At 37.1% G+C, this 19,603-nt stretch overlaps 2 protein-coding genes across 2 annotated transcripts; one reads left to right on the plus strand and one right to left on the minus strand.

Moving 5' to 3' along the window:
- Positions 1–1,086: 1,086 nt before the first annotated feature.
- Positions 1,087–2,031, minus strand: LOC128566051 (olfactory receptor 52B4-like). Its single transcript, XM_053562954.1, has one exon. It carries the CDS (start codon positions 2,029–2,031, stop codon positions 1,087–1,089), a length of 945 nt encoding a protein of 314 aa, XP_053418929.1.
- A 12,382-nt stretch (positions 2,032–14,413) lies between these two features.
- Positions 14,414–14,998, plus strand: LOC128565850 (RNA polymerase II subunit A C-terminal domain phosphatase SSU72-like). The gene has a single exon (XM_053562582.1). The coding sequence runs from the start codon at positions 14,414–14,416 to the stop codon at positions 14,996–14,998; it is 585 nt and encodes a 194-aa protein (XP_053418557.1).
- The last annotated feature ends 4,605 nt before the right edge of the window (positions 14,999–19,603 follow it).

Raw genomic sequence — 19,603 nt, forward strand, 5'->3', positions numbered from 1 at the left:
AATGGACTAATAAATTGTGGCATATGTATACCAGAGGATACTATACAACCATAAAAAAGGATGGAGACTTAGCAATTTTTATGTTTACTGGATGGAACTGAAACATATTCTTTTTTGTAAAGTATCTCAAGAATGGGGAAAAAAGTATCCAATGTCCTCAATACTATTGTGAAACCAATATATCATTGCCTACACATGCATACAAATGATGAAACACAACTATAGTCGAGAAAGAAGGAGGGGAGAAGAGGGAGAGGGAAGGGACAAGAAGGGGGGGGAGGTTTTGGGGGGGACCTCACCTATTGTGCACAATGCAATGGTACATTTCAAAACTACTAAAAGTATAGTATAAATGTCTTACCACAACAAACAAGTAAGTGAGATGATGGCTATGTTAATCAGTTTGATTTAAGCACTCCACATTGTATATCAAATCAACACATTGTTCCCCATAATTCGTACACAGTTATCATTTAATAAAAAAGATTTTTTAAATAGAGAAAATAAAGAAAAATAATTAAGAGTATGAATAAAAATGCCATGAACATAAGAAATACTAAACTGCTATGTTTTCTGCTCCGAGACAGACGTAAATTATATATACACATACACATATCAACTTATATTCAACTATAAGATACAAATAAATTTTATAATAATTTCTGTGAAAAGAAAAAATTTAAATATTTAGAGTATATTAGGAAAAATGGCAGAGGAAATGTCTGTGAGAGGAATAAAACAGGTACAGCTATTCAAAGCTTTAAAAACATCAGAAAATAATATTTCAGCTATTATGCAGAAGGAACTGCTGCCTCCTATTATTCTAATATTCAGTCTAAGGTAAAAGTGATACAAATATCATTAAAGAAGTAAACTGATAAAGTTCTTAACTCTGTGAATGAGAAAAATTCTTGGAAGAAACAAGAACTAAAATGGCCCTAACAAAATTGCTCTACATGAGACACCAGGAGATGGGGTCATTTGACTAGTTTCTCAGCCATACCTCCCCACATCCCAATACTAAAGTTTACTTCATGCACAGAGAGAATTATTGAGAAAATCACAATGATATTTTCCTTACAAAATTCATTTCTGCTTTGTAAAGAATACACGAATCACCTGATCCCGGATCTGCTTGGTCTTGATCCCGTAAATGATGGGGTTTAGCATAGGCGGAACCAAAATATAGACATTGGCCAGCAGGACATGAATATAGGGTAAGATGTGATGTCCAAACCGCTGCGTGAGCACTGAGAAGATGCCAGGCCCATAAAAGAGGATAATGACACAGACATGGGAGCCACATGTATTGAGAGCTTTGTGGCGAGCATCTTGGGAAGGGATGCGGAAGACAGTGCGAAGAATCAGCACATAAGAAATAAAAATTAGCAAAACATCCAAGACAATGGTTGACAGAAGGACAAAAACCCCATACCAGATGTTTACTCGGATGTCATCACAGGAAACATGGGCCAAGACAATGTGCTTACAGGCAGTGTTTGGGAGAATGTTGTTTTTGCAGAAAGTCAATCTTCTCAGAAGAAATATTATGGGAAAAACTGTGCCATAACTTCTCAGAAATACAACCACACCAATTTTCCCAACAAGTGAAAGTCTAAGTATAGTGGTGTAACTCAGTGGGTAACAAATGGCAATGTAGCGGTCAAATGCCATCGCCATCAAAATCCCTGACTCACAGATAAAAATGGAAGAGAGGAAGAATACCTGAGTAATACAACGATCCAGGGAGATCTCCCCAGCATGGAACCAAAAAATGGCCAAAGCTTGTGGTACTATGCATGTGGAGAGAACAATGTCTGACCCGGCCAGCATGCAGAGGAAGAGGTACATGGGCTCATGGAGGCTGCGCTTTGACAGGATGATGAAGATAAGCAGGCCGTTCCCAAGCAAGGCGGTAACATAGGAAATGAAGAAGGGGATGGAAATCCACATATGCTGGTCTTCTAGGCCAGGGATGCCCAGTAAACGGAAGACTGTATGACTAACACCAGTGTCGTTTAAGGTGGTCATGCCTGGGGAAACATTTAAGGTCCTCACCTCCTATTTACAGAAATAGAAGAAAAGTCAGATTACACTCAAAGATTTCCTATATTATAGTATATAAAGATGAATAAGTCTTAGCTCATTCTCCTAATGTTGTCTTAATTAATAACAAAAACAAGGTAGACACTTGCATGATGAAAGAAAATAAAATGGACAGTCTCAAAAAAAAAAAGAAAAGAAAATGATTAAGTTAATATCTTAATTGTACAAATAAAACTCACACTGTAACACGAGGGGAGAAGTAATGCATTCAGTACTTACAAAGTATTTAAGAATGAGTCCACATATGAAGTTACCCCTGCAGATAGTATCATATATCAATAGGTGGAAGGAGTGGCAAAGAATAAAATTCTTCTTATGGGAGGCAGAGAATAAAGCTAAGTTGGAGTTCTGGCATTAAGATCTGGTCCATAGGTGAACTTCCATGTACTAGAATGGCTGATTCTACATTCTAACACAAGGTCACTCTAGGAAACTTCTCAACTGCCTCATGAACATTTTCACAGCCATCATGGAAAAGTCATTACAAACTTCCTGTTCTGTGCTATTGACTCACCACAATTTAGAGCACTTCTCACTGCCTCCATTACCCATCTTCCCATAAGTTCCTCTTTTTCCTGCTTTCACAAAGAGTATAATATCAGAGTGTTGATCTCATGGATGAGAACACATCTGATTACCCCAGTTCACTGAGAACTTTCTGTGCTCTGAGCATTGTCTTTCTGTGTGTGCATTTCCAGAACCCAGCACACTGAAGCACTGTGTAAGTCCTCCAAATATGTAACAACACAACCCAGTGACAAATATTTCATGTGTGTAATGAAGAATCAGGGCAAGGAAGTTATTTACCCCTTTAAATGCTTTGAATGTTTACAGTAGTCAGTGTCCAGGGCCAACATGGAACCTCATCTGTAAGAACTCAGGGCCCTTCAGCACAAAGAGCTAAAGATGTCCTCAAAGCCAGGATCTTCCCAGTCTCTCCTCCATGACAGCACTTTCCATTCTGCTGGGGTAAGAATGGAGTAGTTCATAATTGTTTCTCTGGTCCAGTAGTGTGCTGGTAAACTGGTTTATCACAAAACTAAATAAATAGATGCAAATACGACTAACTCTGATTTGTAATGTTTGAGAGTTTCTGAGATATATACATTCCCACCATGGTCCATTTCCGGCTACCAACATGATCCATAATGTCACTGAATATGAATCTGAAATATGCCAGTTGACTCTCATGAACCTGTATTGCTTGCTTCCACACACAACTGCTCTAGTCTTTTTCGTGGGGTCTATTTAAATCCAAAGAAAAAAAAGTTTAAATATTTTCAGCCACTTCTTTAGGATCCATAACATCTAATAGGAAATAGATCTTCCCTCCCTGAAATTTTGTCTCACAGCAATAAAAACTCACTCACCTACAACACATGGAGTTCTCAAGGGCGAAAATGAGATTAGTCATACTAGGACTCTCACTGTGATGGGGACCAGGGAGCTGAGATTTTGTGCATTTGTCTGAAGCCGTCAGGGACAGCCAATACTCCAGAGAATCCAGATTTAAAGAGCATTTTAAAAATTACGGCTGTCCCCTGGCCATACCAAACCATCTCAGGATTAGATGCACACATGTGCTTTTTTTAAATTAATGAACTGTGAGCATTTTTGCACAAATATTCCTGTTTCCACTTACAGAGAATTAGAAAATATTAATATTCTGGTGAGGCAAGATGGATCATGCCTGTAATCCTAGCACTTTGGAAGGCCAGGTTGGGAGGATCCCTTGAGCTCAGGAGTTCAAGACCAACCCAAGCAAGAGCAAGACCCCATCTCTACAAAATCTAAGAAAATTAACTGGGTATTGTGGTGGACACCTGTACTCCCAGCTGGGAGGCTGAGACAGGAGGATCCCTTGAACTTAGGAATCTGAGGTTGCTGTAAGCTAGGCTGATAGGCTGATACCACGGCACTCTAGCCTGGGCAATAGAGACTGGCTCAGAAAAAAAAGGAAATATTAATATTAATTCCACTTCCTATTCCATTTAAAGCAGCACAACTAATTGGAAATTAACATTAAAATTGTTTTAAAACACTGATTATGACAAACGTATTCATTCCAAGTTTAAGTTTAGACGAATTAAAATTAAATATAACCATAATTTAAAGTCATTTGAACTTTAGGATTTATAAAAATAAAGTTTTAAATATTTGCATGAAATACTTACGCATCTTTTAAAAAATCCACTTGCACTACATATATGACTCAAGTTCAACTATAAAAGCATCCTGTACTCTCTTTTCCTTTGGCTACTAAGTAATATGCATTTAATTTTAAGTTATTTTGTTCAGTATAGCTCCTTTTGCTGATAAAATTATCCCCTTTTATATTATGTTTATCTTTTTATTTTTATTTAGTTAGTACAAGCATTTTGTGCATACGTATTTGTAAAGAGGGAACAGCTTTATGTATAAGAATCATTTTTATGTCTGTGCATGATAATAAAACCCATATTCTAGTCAAAATGATATAAGGAGCTTATTCAGAATTTATTCCCACTTAAAGCAGAGAGGAGCTCTATAAAAATTCTCGTTTGTGCTGTTTTATGAGTTTTACTTTCATTGTATAAATATTCATCATTGATGGAGGCCATGATAATTAATTTTATCAACTAGTCAAATTGGTTAGGCCATAGTATCCATACATTTGGTCAAATGTCTGGATGTATTTTCTCAGATGAAATTAACATTTAAATTTTGAGTGAAGCAAATTTGCTTTAAGTAAAGCAAATTGTCCTTCACAATGTGAGTAGGCCTCATCCAATCAGTTGAAAACCTTAAGAGAAAACAGACTGAGGTTCTGAGGAAGAGGAGATTCTGCCTCCAGACTGTCTTTAGTCTAGAGCTGCAATATAATTCTTCCCTCATCCTCCAGCCTGCAAACCTACCCTGTAAATATGGACTGTGCCAGCAGGCACAAATGTATGAGCTTATTCCTTAAAATACATATATATTTATATATCCTACTGGTTCTGTTTCTCTGAAGAATCCTAACTAATATAGAGCGCAAGAGCTTTTATTGGAAACATATGCATAAATTCCTTTTGGAAAAATATCTGAGATTGGAATGCTTGGTTATAGAGAAGGTATATATCTTTGTTGTTTGGCAGGCCTGGGACAGGTTCGAATTCACCAGCCCCGGTGTATGTGGCCGGCACCCCAGCTGCTGAGCTATAGGCGCCGAGCCTTTAGAATCATTTTTTAATATGACTGTCCTAATTTGATTGTTTTGGCAACTTTGTTGAAAAATCAAATGTCTCTTTGGGTTTATATTTCTGGGCTCTCTATTCTATTCCATTAATCTATTTTTCTATGTTTTATGATGGCACCACACTGCTTTATAGTAAATGTTTATTTCTTGTAAATTCTTCAACTTTTTTCATCTCTTTCAGATTGCTCAAGGTCCTCTGCATTTTCCTATAATGTTTGAATGATCTACTAAGTTGTTAAAAAAATAAGGGTCAGGATTACATCAATTGCATACATAAATTTGGGTAGAATTAGAAGCTTAAAAATTTTAAGCCTTCTAAAACATAAACATGGCATTTCCCATCTTATTTTTAAGTCTTACTTAATTTTTCTAAGTGATATTTTGTAGTTTTATATATGAAGATCTTGCATTATTTTTCTTAAAGTTGTTCTTAGATATTGTATATGAACATTGATTCTAGAAGAAATAATTTTTAATTTTATTTTCTGGTTACTTGATGCTTTATATAAAAATACAGTTTATTTATCTATTTTAAACTTTTTTTGATGACTTTGCTAAATTCACTTATTAGTACTAGTAGTTATGTAGATTACTTGGAATTTTATACATTTTTATATAATCTACAAGTAAGTAGCGTTATATTTCTTCATTAATAACATGAATGTACTGTATTTATTTTTCCTCTATTATTGTAATGCTTATAATCTCTAAACCAAAGTTGAATAAAACTAGTGAGAGTGGGTATCTTTGCCTTGTTCCTGATTTTAGGGGAAACTGCTTAATTTCACATTTATGGAAGGTACTTACCGGGTTGAGAAATTTCCCTTCCATGCTGAGAATTTTTATCCTGTATGGATCTTCAATATTGAAAAATGCCTTCTTCATATTGAACAACTTAATATAAAATAAAGGAATCTCTGCAGCTATATTCCCTTCATCACCCCATATATTTGCTATTTTTGTCATATATAATATGTGTTTATATGCACCCTACAAGACAGTATTATAATATTTACTCTAAATAGTGATATGCATTTAAAAAAAGTAAGAAAAAATAATTTTTATATTTAATCCAATATTTACAATTCCAGTGTATCTGTTTACTTCCTAAGTATCCAAGTTTCTAATAATCCTGTACCTTGCTCAGATGTGGCTTATCTGTCAGGCTGAAAGAAAAATGTTTCATTTAAAACATATCACAACGTTTCAGAGGTTCTCTCCCATGTTCACCACAGAGAAAAGGGCTTGAGAGGAGACTTGCCAAATATTATCATTTATTTGAACCAGAACAAAAAATTGAGGGGAAGGAAGAAGCGAAGAAAAGAAATTGAGGCACTTATTGAAGCTTGAATTAAATATTTCAATAATTTCTTATGTAGTCTAACATAAAGAAAAGGTTAAATTTAAGGCTATGTTATGAACAAGGATTCAGAAATCAAAGAAACAGTTTAATGACATAAATTTGAATAAGCATATTAAACTAACATTAATAAAATATTGGAGCAAAACCTGGAAGTTAGGGATGCGGGTCAGTAAAAATGAATTGGAAGCATTCTAGAAATTTTGTTTTCAAATAATAGTAGGGAAATGTGGCCTGATCAGGAAGGCGGGGAAAGTGCAGGTAATCATTTAAGTGGAATGGTTAATCAAAGTAGAAGTTTCAAATTAAAGACAAAATGAAATGTATAATATCTAAAAAATATTGCAAGAATAAAGAAAAGGGCAGAAACAATAATATAAAATAAACAAGATAGAAGGACTGTACAGTAAGTCATTACACCAAATATATATGAACTAAATTCTACTGTTACATAAATTTTGAAATGAGAGTGGGAGCCATTTGCGGTGTAATCCTATAATCCTAGCACTCTGGGAGGCTGAGGCGGGGTGGATTGCCTGAGCTCATAGGTTGGAGACCAGCCTGAGCCAGAGCAAGATCCTGTCTCTAAAAATAGCCAGACATTGTTGCAGGCACCTGTAGTCCCACCTACTTGGGAGGCTGAATCAAGAGAATCACTTGAGCCCAGGAGTTTGAGGTTGCTATGAGCTATGATGCCACAGGACTCAACCAGGTGCAACAAAGTGAGACTCTGTCTCAAAAAAGAAAAAAGAAAAAACTCTTCAGGTGTTTCTAATGTATAGTCCAGTTTCAGAAATCTCTACATTAAGGCTGTCACCATGGACCACTTTGATGGACAGCTAATGGCATGATAATTGGCCTTAGGCTACCTGGGTCAAGTGAGCAATCCTACTGTGTGTTTGCACTGTCTTGCCCCTGGGTTGGGAAATTCCCAGATTCCCAGGGTAATCCTTCTTCCCTCGGGTGTGGCAGGGCTCAGAATAGAATGAAGGGTGAACATGAAGTGCCCCTCTTCCCCTTGTCCTTCTTCCCAGGAAGGGCAATTGCTTAAGGCAGCACCAAGGCAGGGAACTCACCCTTGTCCCTTTGAGAGCTGGAATCCCTCGCCATCTACCTAGCATAAAAAACCCACTTTACCCCAGGCTAATTGATATACATAAGAGTTAATGACCTATGACATATTTCTAGTCACAGAAACTTCACCAAATATCTATATAAAGACTAAAAACACTTCTAAATTTTAGAAATTGAAATAAGTAAATCTGTGCTCCCACCCACGCTAGCGTTACAGGTGTGAGCCACTGTGCCTTCCCAGGGAAGTTCTTGCCATACATTGGTGTGCGTCAGAATTATTTGGATGTTTCGTTTGAAACAGATCTCTGTGTGCCACCTAGAGTTTCTGATTGAGTGGAAACATTAGGCAAAACGATGCCTATCAAGATCCATTTTACCACAGTCTAATTACTATATGAAAGAGTTAAGTTCCTGACATATTTCTCATCCAGAAAGTTCACCAAACTTCTATAGAAAGGCTCAAAACACTTTCGAATATTAAACATTTATGTATATAAATCTGTCATTAAATTCATACTGTATCATTTATTGTCTTGAGTTTGTGTGGTTATTATATACTTCATGAGTTTTTGTTTCATAATTATTTGTATTCATTCATCCACTCATTCATTCATTTCCAACCCACTTATCCCAGTTCAGGGCGGGCAAGTAGGCAGAGCCTATGCCAGTAGCCCAGCGCTAACAGCAAGAATAAACCCTGGAAAGGATGCCATTCCATCACAGGGGGTGCTCACTCCCACTGAGACCACATAGATAGGTTAGTTTGCCTGAGTTGTACATTTTTAGGGCGTGAGAGGAAACCAAAGTATCCAAGAGAAAATCCATGCAGACATGGAGGGAATATGCAAACTCTATACAGACAGTGGCCCCAACTAGAAATCAATTTTTTATTACTGTTATAAAAAACCATGTTGTTCGAGAACCTGCTGTGTTACAATGCAAGAATTACCTTTATTAAGAAAGTTATAGAGAAATACTATCTGTTGCCTTATTTGTACTATTTGTCCCTGCACCATTAAAAAGTGATGGGATTATCTGCTCTTATTACATGGAAATGCATTTATAATTTTAAAATCTGTATCATTTGCCTTGATGATTGTGGTGTTTTTAATGATGTGTTAAATGACAAAGAACTTGAAGGTGTGTTTTATTTGAAAGCTAACAAAATCATTATTGAACACTTATTGATCCTGGTGTGTTGTTATACCAAAATGAAACGGAACACAGTGAAACACAAGACTGACATATAAAAAACCTGTGATTTACCAGGTTACCAAACAATGGTTAATTAACATTTCCAAAATTAAAAAGAAATTGAAAGGCACCTTAGCCTAGCTAATTTTTTAGATAAAACTGTTGCACCTAGATTAAGTGCAGTGTTAGTGCAAATTAGGCTCATGTACTTGATGGCAATTTATCTGGGGTATACCAATTCCAATTATTCATGAAGATGATGAACCAACTAGAAGATGCTATCATCACTTACACAATTAAACAAATTACAGAGTTAGGTACTGATGCATGATTTGAGAATGATGTCAGGGACTTCTTGTTAAAAAACGCATATGAAAGCTATAACCCAATTATAGCCCAAGAATATGGGGAAAAGGGAAAGGGAGGGTAGGGGATGGGGAAGGATGTGGAGGGTGGGTAATTCGTGGGACCACACCTACAGTGTATCTTGCAAGGGTACGTGTGAAACTTACTAAATGTAGAATATAAATGTCTTAACACAGTAACTAGGAAAATGCCATGAAGGCTATGTTAAGCACTTTGATGAAAATATTTCAAATTGTATATAAAACCAGCATACTGTACCCCATGATTGCATTAATGTACACAGCTATGATTTAATGAATAAATAAATACATTTTTTAAATTTAAAAATAAAAAAATGCAATAAGTTAAACAAAGCATGTTGTAAGGAAACCAACACACTTGATGTGTGATTTGATTCTGGTTTGTCATATAAATTCCTAAAATGCAACAAGTTATCGTTACGTTGTGAAGTTAATTGTGAAAGTTCAGACCAGTTCCATGGGTGATTTAACTCTTCATCAATTTGTTGCATGATCAAAAACAACACAATCCCATTCAAAAATGTGTTAATGCATGGATTTACACTTGACAAAAACAATAACAAAATGTCCAAGTCCTTAGGTAATGTCATTGATCCACTTAAGGTGTGTGATAAGTATGGGGATGATGTTGTAAGAAAGTGAACTTCCAGTGTTGATTATCATTATGACATCCTCATTGGTGATAAAATCTTGAACCAAATTGCTGAACAGTACCGTAAGATCCACAACACCTTATTCACATTTATTTTGGATAATTCAAATGGTTTTGATTTGGGGGATTTAGCAACTTATGAATTGTCATTGGAAAATCAAATTGTTTTAAATGAAACAAATAAAACCCTTACTGAAATCAATGACAATTTAAAAAACTTTAATTAATTAACACCTTAAAAACCATCAACAGTTTGTGATTTGATTATCATCAGGATACCTCAAAAGCATTAAGAACACATTATATTGTGATCAGCAAAATTCACCAAGCCGAAAAGCCATCTAAGCTATGTTAAATTATTTTATGCAACTGTTGCTATGTTTAAACATCATTATTCTCCACACAGCTGAAGAAGTTTACAAACACTACCAAAAACAAAAAAAAAAACAAGCAAGTATTAATTTATTTGAAAAACGACCAGTGTTTGAATTTAAAAATGCCACTGAACTGCAACAACTTTATGCTGAATTCGAAAATCTAAAAGGCAATTTTTATTTAGAAATTGAAAACTGACATGAACAAAAACTGCTTGCTGAATCAAACAAGGAGGGTCCTTATCTAACAAAAGCAATTAATGTAACCTGCTTCTGTGTACCCTCTATGAATCCCCAACAATAAAATAAAAAAGCTGATCAAAACATCGACCCTGTGATTTTTGAAAATTTAAAGAGATGACTAAACATTGCCCAATATAGTTCATTCACCTACCAAACAACAATGAAAAAAACACAGTTAGTTTGTTGTGACTGCTACTGAACTTACAAGCTTGATGTCAACAAATATGAAGACAAGCAGTTGTGTTTACGATGTAAAAACATCCTAGAACCCCCAACACAATGAAAATAAATCATGCTGCCAATTCCTGATCATGCTAATTTAACAGACCAGCTAAAACCAAATCCAAACAAAAAATTGTTTTTTGTCATGGCTTTGGGATTTACTATGATTATTTCAACATACGTTCAGATCAGATTACTGATTATGGTTACTATGCAATCTCCTTACCTGGCCTTAACAAAAAAATTACCTTAAAGAAAACTTGTCAATGGTGTATTATGCCCACCTAACTGTAAACTGAATCATTAAAAATTATTTGGAAAACGTTGTTTTAGTTGGCCATTTCACAGGTGCTGGGATTGTAAGTTTAGCATGACAGTATGTGCATTCTAAGAAAAGTGTGGACAAAGTTGTTTTGTTATCCCCAATTAGCAAAATTATTTTGTGAAATTATCTTAAATTAGAAAATTATTTTAAAAGTGTTTAGCATACCAGTTAACATACTTCACGTTCATGTTTAAAAATAAGGTCCAGGTCGGATGTATTAGTATAGAGTATGAATGTCTTAACACAATAATTAAGTAAACAAGATGAGGTATATTTTAACCAGTGTGATGTTAGCATTCCTAATTCTATATGAAATCAGCACATTGTACCCTATAAATGCATTAGCATATACATGATCTATGTGTTTATGATTTAATAAAAAAGAAATGTTACCCAATTTAGCAATTGATGACCACTGATTAGCTGAGCTTAATAAACATGGATCAATGTGTGTTGAACTTTCTAAAAATAATATGAAGGAATGAGGGATTGTAAGAAAGTCTTATATGAATTTACTATCCAAAACCAATATTGTGTTCATGAAAAAAGACTTGTTTATGAAAACAAGTTGGAATAAGTGATACTTTAAATGCTTGACCAAGAAAAACCCTCTGCAAATCTGTAGTATTTGGGGGGGGTATTTTTATTTTATTTCCTTGCTTATTTTTTATTTCTTTGCTTTTCTGTTGTTGTTGTTGAGACAGGGTCCCACCCTATGGCTCTGAGTAGAGTGCTGTGGCATAGTAGCTCACTGCAACCTCAGACTCTTGGGCTGTGGGGATCCCACTGCCTCAGCCTCCAGAAGCCACTGGGATTACAGGTCCTTACCGGGTGCCTGGCTGGGATTCTCCATTTTTTTTTTTTTTTTTTGAAAATTAAAGAAGTTTATTTCACAATTTCCCCCCTATAAAGACAAAATGCAAAGACAGAAAATAAAATGTTTTCTATGTTTCCATGCAGGGCACCCGAAGAGCATATTTATATTTTTTTTTATTAAATCATAGCTGTGTACAATAATGCAATCATGAGGTACAATGTGCTGGTTCCATATACAGTCTGAAATATTTTCACTGAACTGGTTAATATACCCTTCATGGCATTTTCTTAATTATTGTGTTCAAACCCTTATACTCTACACTTAGTAAACTTCACCTGCACCCTTCCAAGATGCACCATAGGTGTATTTTTTTTTTTCATGAGTCGGGGTCTCACTCTCGCTCAGGCAAGTCTCAGACTCCTGAGCTCAAGCAAGTGTCCCTCCTCAGCCTCCCACAGTGCTGGGATTACAGGCATGAGCCACTGCACTTGGCCAAATCTGTACTATTTTGAAAGCTGATCACCAAATATTTAACTCTAAGCTAACTGCTTTTTTTTAATGCTATGCAAGATATTTTGGATTCCAAAATCTTGCTGCTGTTTACTAAGTATAAAATCCAAACAAATTGCTGGCAACCTTATTAACCAACAATGCTTGTTAGCAGTTGATTTTTTTTTTTCAAAACTGCAATAAAATTGGTGTTTTGCAACTGCTTGAATACATTGATCTTACGGACTTTACACTGTGCCAAAAGTTTGTTAATTTCATTTTGCCCCAAAAAGAAGCTAAGGAATGTTCCTTTTTCAGGCTTTGACAACAACTTATTTTCACCAGTAGGATCAACTAAACATCAAAACACACCAAACCAAGCATTGGTATTGCTTTTTGGGGGGGAAAAAAATGCATAATCTTAATGATTTTCTTGCAAATAATTGAATTCCTTAAGGATAATAAAGGTGTTGATTTGATCATTTTGGTTGCTGATTCACCAATGCATAACATCAATTATATCTTTTCAAAATATGTTTATAAAAACTAAAAAAAAAATGCTCATTTAAGGATTACACACTAAAGGAATTCAAAAAGAAGTTTTATAAACAGTAAGTTAAATACCAAGCCAAACCCCAATCAGAAATCATGTCATGATCTATGAACTTGGTACTGTATATGCCTGGAACATCATTTGCTGGCACCAACAACACTGACATAGTTGATTTCAATGGCAAAGAACGTTACTTAATGGAAGATCATTTTAACATCAGCATTGAACAATGTGTGCCAGATCAACAATTACTTTAAATTTAAGTGAAATCAAAAAACCAATTCCAGTGTCCACAGATTTTGAAAAACTTAAAGAAGTACACCAAAATGCTTATGTAGGTGATTCGGTGGAAACCCAAATCCTTACTCATCAAACATCAGTTGCAAATGGTGGGCAAAAAATGTTCGTAGTAGGTTTTTATTTATTCATCAAATCGTTTTGTGGTTATAACTATGATATGAACTTGCTTGTTGTTTATGATAGATTGAACTTAGAAAATTTAGTTGTTGAACCTGAACAGATTATTTCCAGACAAACAAAACTCAACACATTACCAAATAATAGAAGAAAAATAATTTAAAATATATTGTATTTCAATATGGAGAATCTCAGACACAACTATAGGTGAAGGCCCAATAGAGTAGGATGAAGCTTGCATCAATTCCTGAATTCCCTTGAGAATCATCAGGAATCCAATACTATCACATGCACAAAATGCTGTGTTGCATAACTCCTCAAATACCACCAGCAAAAAGATGTGTTGCTGGCATGGGATTTATTTTTTGTATTGGTAGATGAGTTTGTGAATTTGGGTACAAAACCATGCATAACCTACCTAAGATGTACACAATTGGATTTCTAGACAATTATGGATATGAAATTGTCCATAATTTCATATGGACAATAAATAAATAAATAAATTACAAAATTTATTTAATTGTAATTATATAATACAAGTGGACATAGGCTTGGGAATGTTCAACAGATTTGTCATTCATGTCCTGAGGTCACTGGAGAGTCCTAAACCATGCTTGCAGATAACTTAATTGTTTTGGCCACTGTCAATAGCAGCCACCATTCATTCTGAAAGACCACTCCAGATTTGGGCTCCATCCTATGAGGGTGGTACCTTGGAATTGAAACCAAGCAGTTTCCTTGATTCAATCACTTTGATTGTTGTCCTGATTAAGTAGGAGGTGGAGTCCATTTCATTATCATGATCCAATCAGGAAGTGCTGAAGTCTCCGCCCACCCCATTAAGGTGGGAATATAAGCCTGTTCCCTGCTTCTCACCATTCATTCCGTTGGAAGAGCTGCAGGTAGCAGGACCTCTCCAGGCCTTGGAGTCCCTGCAGCCACCGAGGCCCCCAGGTCTTCCTGAAGTTCCCAGTGGCCACCGTCATGCCCTCAGCCCCACTCAGGGTGGCTATGGTATGTGTGAGCAACATCAACAGGAGCATGGAAGCCCACAGGACGCTCAGGAAAAAAGGGCTCAGTGTCCAGTCCTTTGGGATTGCCTCTCGTGTGAGGCTCCCAGGACCAGGGCCCAATCTTGCCCTGATTTATGATTTTGCAACCACATATAAAGAAATGTACAACGACCTTCTAAGGAAGGACAGAGAATACTACACATGCAACGGACTCTTACACATCTTGGGAAGAAATGAGAAGATCAAGCCCCGTCCTGAGAGATTTCAGGAGTCCAGCGATTCCTTTGATGTCATCTTCACCTGTGAGGAGAGGGTCTATGACAGAGTAGTGACAGAGCTGTGTTCCAGAGAACAGGACACCTTCCAGCCTGTGCATGTGATCAACGTGGACATCCAGGACAACCCAGAAAGTGCCACCTTGGGAGCTTTCCTCATCTGTCAGCTGTGCCAGGGCCTTCAGCACATGGACGACATGGAGGACAACATGGATGAGCTGCTCCTGCAAGTGGAGGAGAAATCGGGACAGCATTTCCTTCACACCGTCTGCTTCTACTGATGATCTCGGCTGCTTCTGGCTCCTTCCTCGGCAAGAGCTTAGGCGAGGCGATTTGGAATAGTCTGCATTTGCTGTGAGAAGCAAGTTTAAAGACCTTTTCCCTTGGTACTGCTGGTATTATTTTAAGTATACCACCTAGGAAGAGATGATGAGGATCGGCAGTCTTTACTGGGAAATCGTGAGAAGGACCAATGGTCAGGAAGGCTGAAAATGTGCTGGGCGTTGTTCCAGCGAAAGAAGTAGTAATGCTTTCATTCCTTTGCTAAGAAGTTACTACTGCATTTTGCATATGAAGAAACCAAAGCTTTTCATGGAATTACCAGACAAAATTTGCTTAAGCACATGAGGCAAGTATATAACATTGATCATCGCCTTTGAAAGAAATATCCCTTATTTGTGTGAGTAACATATTAATTTAAATAGTTTTAATGAGGGAATTATATTGCGTATTCGAAGATAGTGGAAGCTATAACTTTTTTACTGATGCTGACTTTACGGTAAAACCCCGGGGAGGATAGGCAGGCCCCAGTGCCCCGCCTCGCCAGCGTGGGCTCCCTGGCTGGCTACCCGGGCGATCCCACTCCGCCCCTCCCACCTCTCTCCTGCACTGGACCACAGTCCCAGCCCCCGTTTCACCCTGACACCCTGGCATGCACGTCCTCCTGCCAACCTGCAGTTCCAGGACCTTCACCTGCTTCCTGGCCGTTGTCCCGGCCCTGCTCTCCTGGGCAGGCCTAGCCTTGGGCACCGCCCCTCCCACCCCTGCCCCGCCCCACTCCATATTTTCAGCCCTTTGGTGCCACTGCTCCAGACATGACAGCAATGACCAACTTCTGCAAGATCCAGATTGGAATTTGTGGAGTTCAAGCAGAGTGATGGCCGAATACTTCAAGTAATAGTAGCGTCTTTAAAGATGATGAAAGTGGAACCGTTGAATGGAAAGAAAATTGATATACAAAAAGGCAAACAGATTGACTTGTGAGCATCTTTTCACTTAACGCTGATCTCGTACCTGATGGAGACATTGAACCCACTCCTGAAACACCTCCACCTCCAACATCCTCAACCAAAGTAAACAAAATTATAAAGGATCATCACACTGTGGCTTCAGTTAAGAATGATCCTCACCAGGAGATGATAGAGTGGTTCATTCCGCACGTGCAGGGCCTAGTCAGCTTCCTGAACAGTCTTCCTCTGCACAACAGAACGGCAGCGTTTCAGATATATCTCCAGTTCAAGATGCACAAAAGGAATTTGGATCCTCTACATGTAGAATACCTAATTGTGTGAAAGAAGCAGAAAAATCGCAAGAAAAACAAGAAAAAAGGAGATTGCAACAGAAGAATTTAGAGAAAAAAGAGCCCAGGATGTTGATGCTACAAACCCAAATTAGGAAATAATGTGTATGATTACCGACTTCAGAGGAAAGACACAGTGAGGTGTGGGGAGTTCCCCTCAGAGAGATGATCTGAAACTTCTTTGTCAACAAAATGAAGTTTCTCCATAATTGTTTACTTTCCATAAAGCTGTCTCACAAAAGATAGAATGGGAGAACAAGTTGTAGAAGATCACAGGGCATTGTTCCAGGAATCTATTTGATGCTTGGAAGATGAAAAGGATCTCCTAGAGATAACGGAAATTGACGGTGATGTAGTTTCATATACCACACCACTTGAAGGTATTCTTGAGCAAAAAAATAGACGTTTTAACTGATCAGTGGAATAAAATGGAATATGTTTGTGCCACATTATAAGAAGAAGAACAATCCAGCAAGCACATCAACCCAAAGAAATTCCGGGCCTGGTAAGTTGGCGTTTGCTGCTAAAGGATCCTCAGAACCCTCACTACTATAACAACAATTGTTCAGCCTTCAGGGCCATTTGAAAGCTTGTGTTTTCTAAGTGTCTGTGGAAAATGTCTTGTTCTTCATTTGAACGACAGTTCAATTTTGTGAATGACTTTTGTCTACAAAATGCTTCTAGTCCAGAAGGAACAACAAAGAATTGGGATTAGTGAACATTTTGCTTCACTTAACCGAAATAGTGATTTACTTTTGGAGATCCTTGCCAATTTTATTTTCTATAAGATGAAGAGGATAGACTCCATCGAGAGGTGGGTAATAGGGGGGAGCCATGGCATTTCCTTTTACCTCTGTTCAATTTTCGTTGCCAGACTGAGCAGTGTTGGATCCTTTGTTTGCAAGCATACAAACCTCTTCAGAGATGGCACATACCTGCCCACTTCCTTCTAGAGAGAGCTGTGTTCACCTCTTCCTGCCTCGTGCCTTGACTAAGGCTACTGACCCTACACTTCTGAAGCACAGCTAAGACAAACTACATTTCTTATTTGTCATTGTAAATTACCTTTGTGTGTACATTTTCATTGTATTTGAGACTTCTTTGTATGTGACCTGTTAACTTTGCAGCATGTGTCATATCACTGGACAGAACTAAAGTTTGTGACAGTGGACTAAGCTGCTGGACCCTTCAATCTCTTATGTAGAGAAATCTGGAATTATGATTTTAAAACCATATGAACATGTGATCATAATTTTCTTTGTAAAGAGCTAAAATATAAACTAGTTGGTATATAATAAAAAGTAATAAATTTTTTAAAAAACCAAGGTGGATAATGAACTGAATTTTATTGTAAACTTGAAATTATCTATTCAGGTACTAGCTAACCAAGTGAAATAAAATGAAATTTTAAAAATGTAATTTAAATAAAGGCACATTCTTGTTTACGTTTGTGGGATAGATGATTCATATCACTATACCATATACTTTCTTTCAACCTTATGAATTACACTGACAGAAAACATTTTATAATGAAATTTTATGGAAATTTAAAATGTTTATTTGGACATTGAGAAAATCAGATGATAGACATAATGATATTTTCAAAGGAAACATCCATGGTAATGGCACCAAACCATATTCACTGATAGGAGAAAAACAGAAGAAAGTAGGTAAGAAGTAGTTGATCATGGTTGAATTAATTTACATCTCTATTGAAATAGATTTATTATGTCAGCCCGACACAGGAAAGTGACCCCCAGTGCGAAGAGCCTTTTGAGGTTCAATTTCCTTGCCTTTATGCAAGAAAGAATTCAGGAGCCAGCTCACAATTTAAGTCAAAGTGAGATTTATTCAGGAGGTAGAGAAAGTCTACTCCACAGGCAGAGCAGAGGCTAGTTCTCCCTGCAGAAGAGAACTGGTCTCCTGGTTCTTATTGTCTTTCTATTTAAGCCACAGGCTCAGGAAGGGGAGAAATATTCATGGAAGGGGCAATATTTTCCTGGAATTGGAATGACATTCTCTATTTCTCTACCATCTTGGTTCTAACCTTTGGGAACCTCTATCCTGTTTTGATCAAGGTAATTTGAAACTTTGTTTCCAGACTTCTTGACTCAGGTAATCCTGCAGCAATACCTGAAGCAGTGCCTGAACCAATGCCTGTCAGTTCTTCATCTCAAACCTACAGTAACAACAGACAGACAGATTGGTTCTCAAAAAGCAGTGAGTTTATTTGGGAATAAAAGATGGCAATCTGGGAAGTACATGCCATGATAAGTCATAGATTCATCCAGATAAGTTTAGGAAAGGTAAAACTTTTCAAGCCAAGGTGGAGAAGGCCAGTTAAGATCTTTTGAAACAAAGTTCATTGGTCAGAGAAGCTCAATGCAGGTCTTAGCTCATTGCAGGGAGACAGCTGTTGCTAGGCAAGTGTTCTTGGGAGAACATCTTATCTAGAATTCTAAAGTCTTGAAGATAATGCCTTGTTAGAACATAAACAAAAGACCATGAGATTCGTGGGGGGGAAATTCAAAGGAGAAGACTTTATTTTCAGAGGCACAAATAATCCTCTTTTGGGGAAATGCAGCTTTTGGGGAAATCTGGAAGTACACACTCTGCATGAGGGATAAGGGAAATTGTGGCCTTGGTAAACAGATCAGCAACATACGTCATATATTCATTTTGGGGTGGAGTTCTAGCCCAGATTTTGATTTTTATCACCATTCTGCAGTAATACAAATAGGGTTCTTTGGAGAAATTGCTGATTCTAGGATTGAGGTGGGAAGTATATAAGAAGTCCAGGAAACAGCTTGTAATGCCAGAAAATAAGGACATTCTATAGAAAACGACATAAAACCAAACAAACACAATGATAGGGTATTTCAGAGGGACATACGAGGCAAAAACAAAAACAAAAACTCTTCCAATGGCCTTCCAAACTGAAATAATTTAGGCAATACAAAAATCCACCATTGTATTGTAACCCCGCATAGAAAATACGCAAGTTTCTGTTAACAAGCCCACAAGGGAGGTTCATGTTGCTTGCCACACAGAAAGCCATTTACTGAGACAACGGGGATTATCAAGGAGAAAAGAATTTATTTCAGAATATTCGTCAAGTGGGAGGAGGAAGCAAATCTGTCTCCCTGATCAACACAGTCAAGGGGGTTTCTATGAAGGTGAAAATGAATAATGGCTAAGGGGAGTGAACACTTTACATGTTTTGGGTGCAGTGTGGGGCGCAAAGCACAGAGAGGAATCATGCTAGTACATGTGTTCCAAGAACAAAAGAAAGGTGAATAAATCCCTT

This window comes from Nycticebus coucang, chromosome 14 (assembly GCF_027406575.1).
Source record: "Nycticebus coucang isolate mNycCou1 chromosome 14, mNycCou1.pri, whole genome shotgun sequence".
Taxonomy (NCBI): Eukaryota; Metazoa; Chordata; class Mammalia; order Primates; family Lorisidae; genus Nycticebus; species Nycticebus coucang.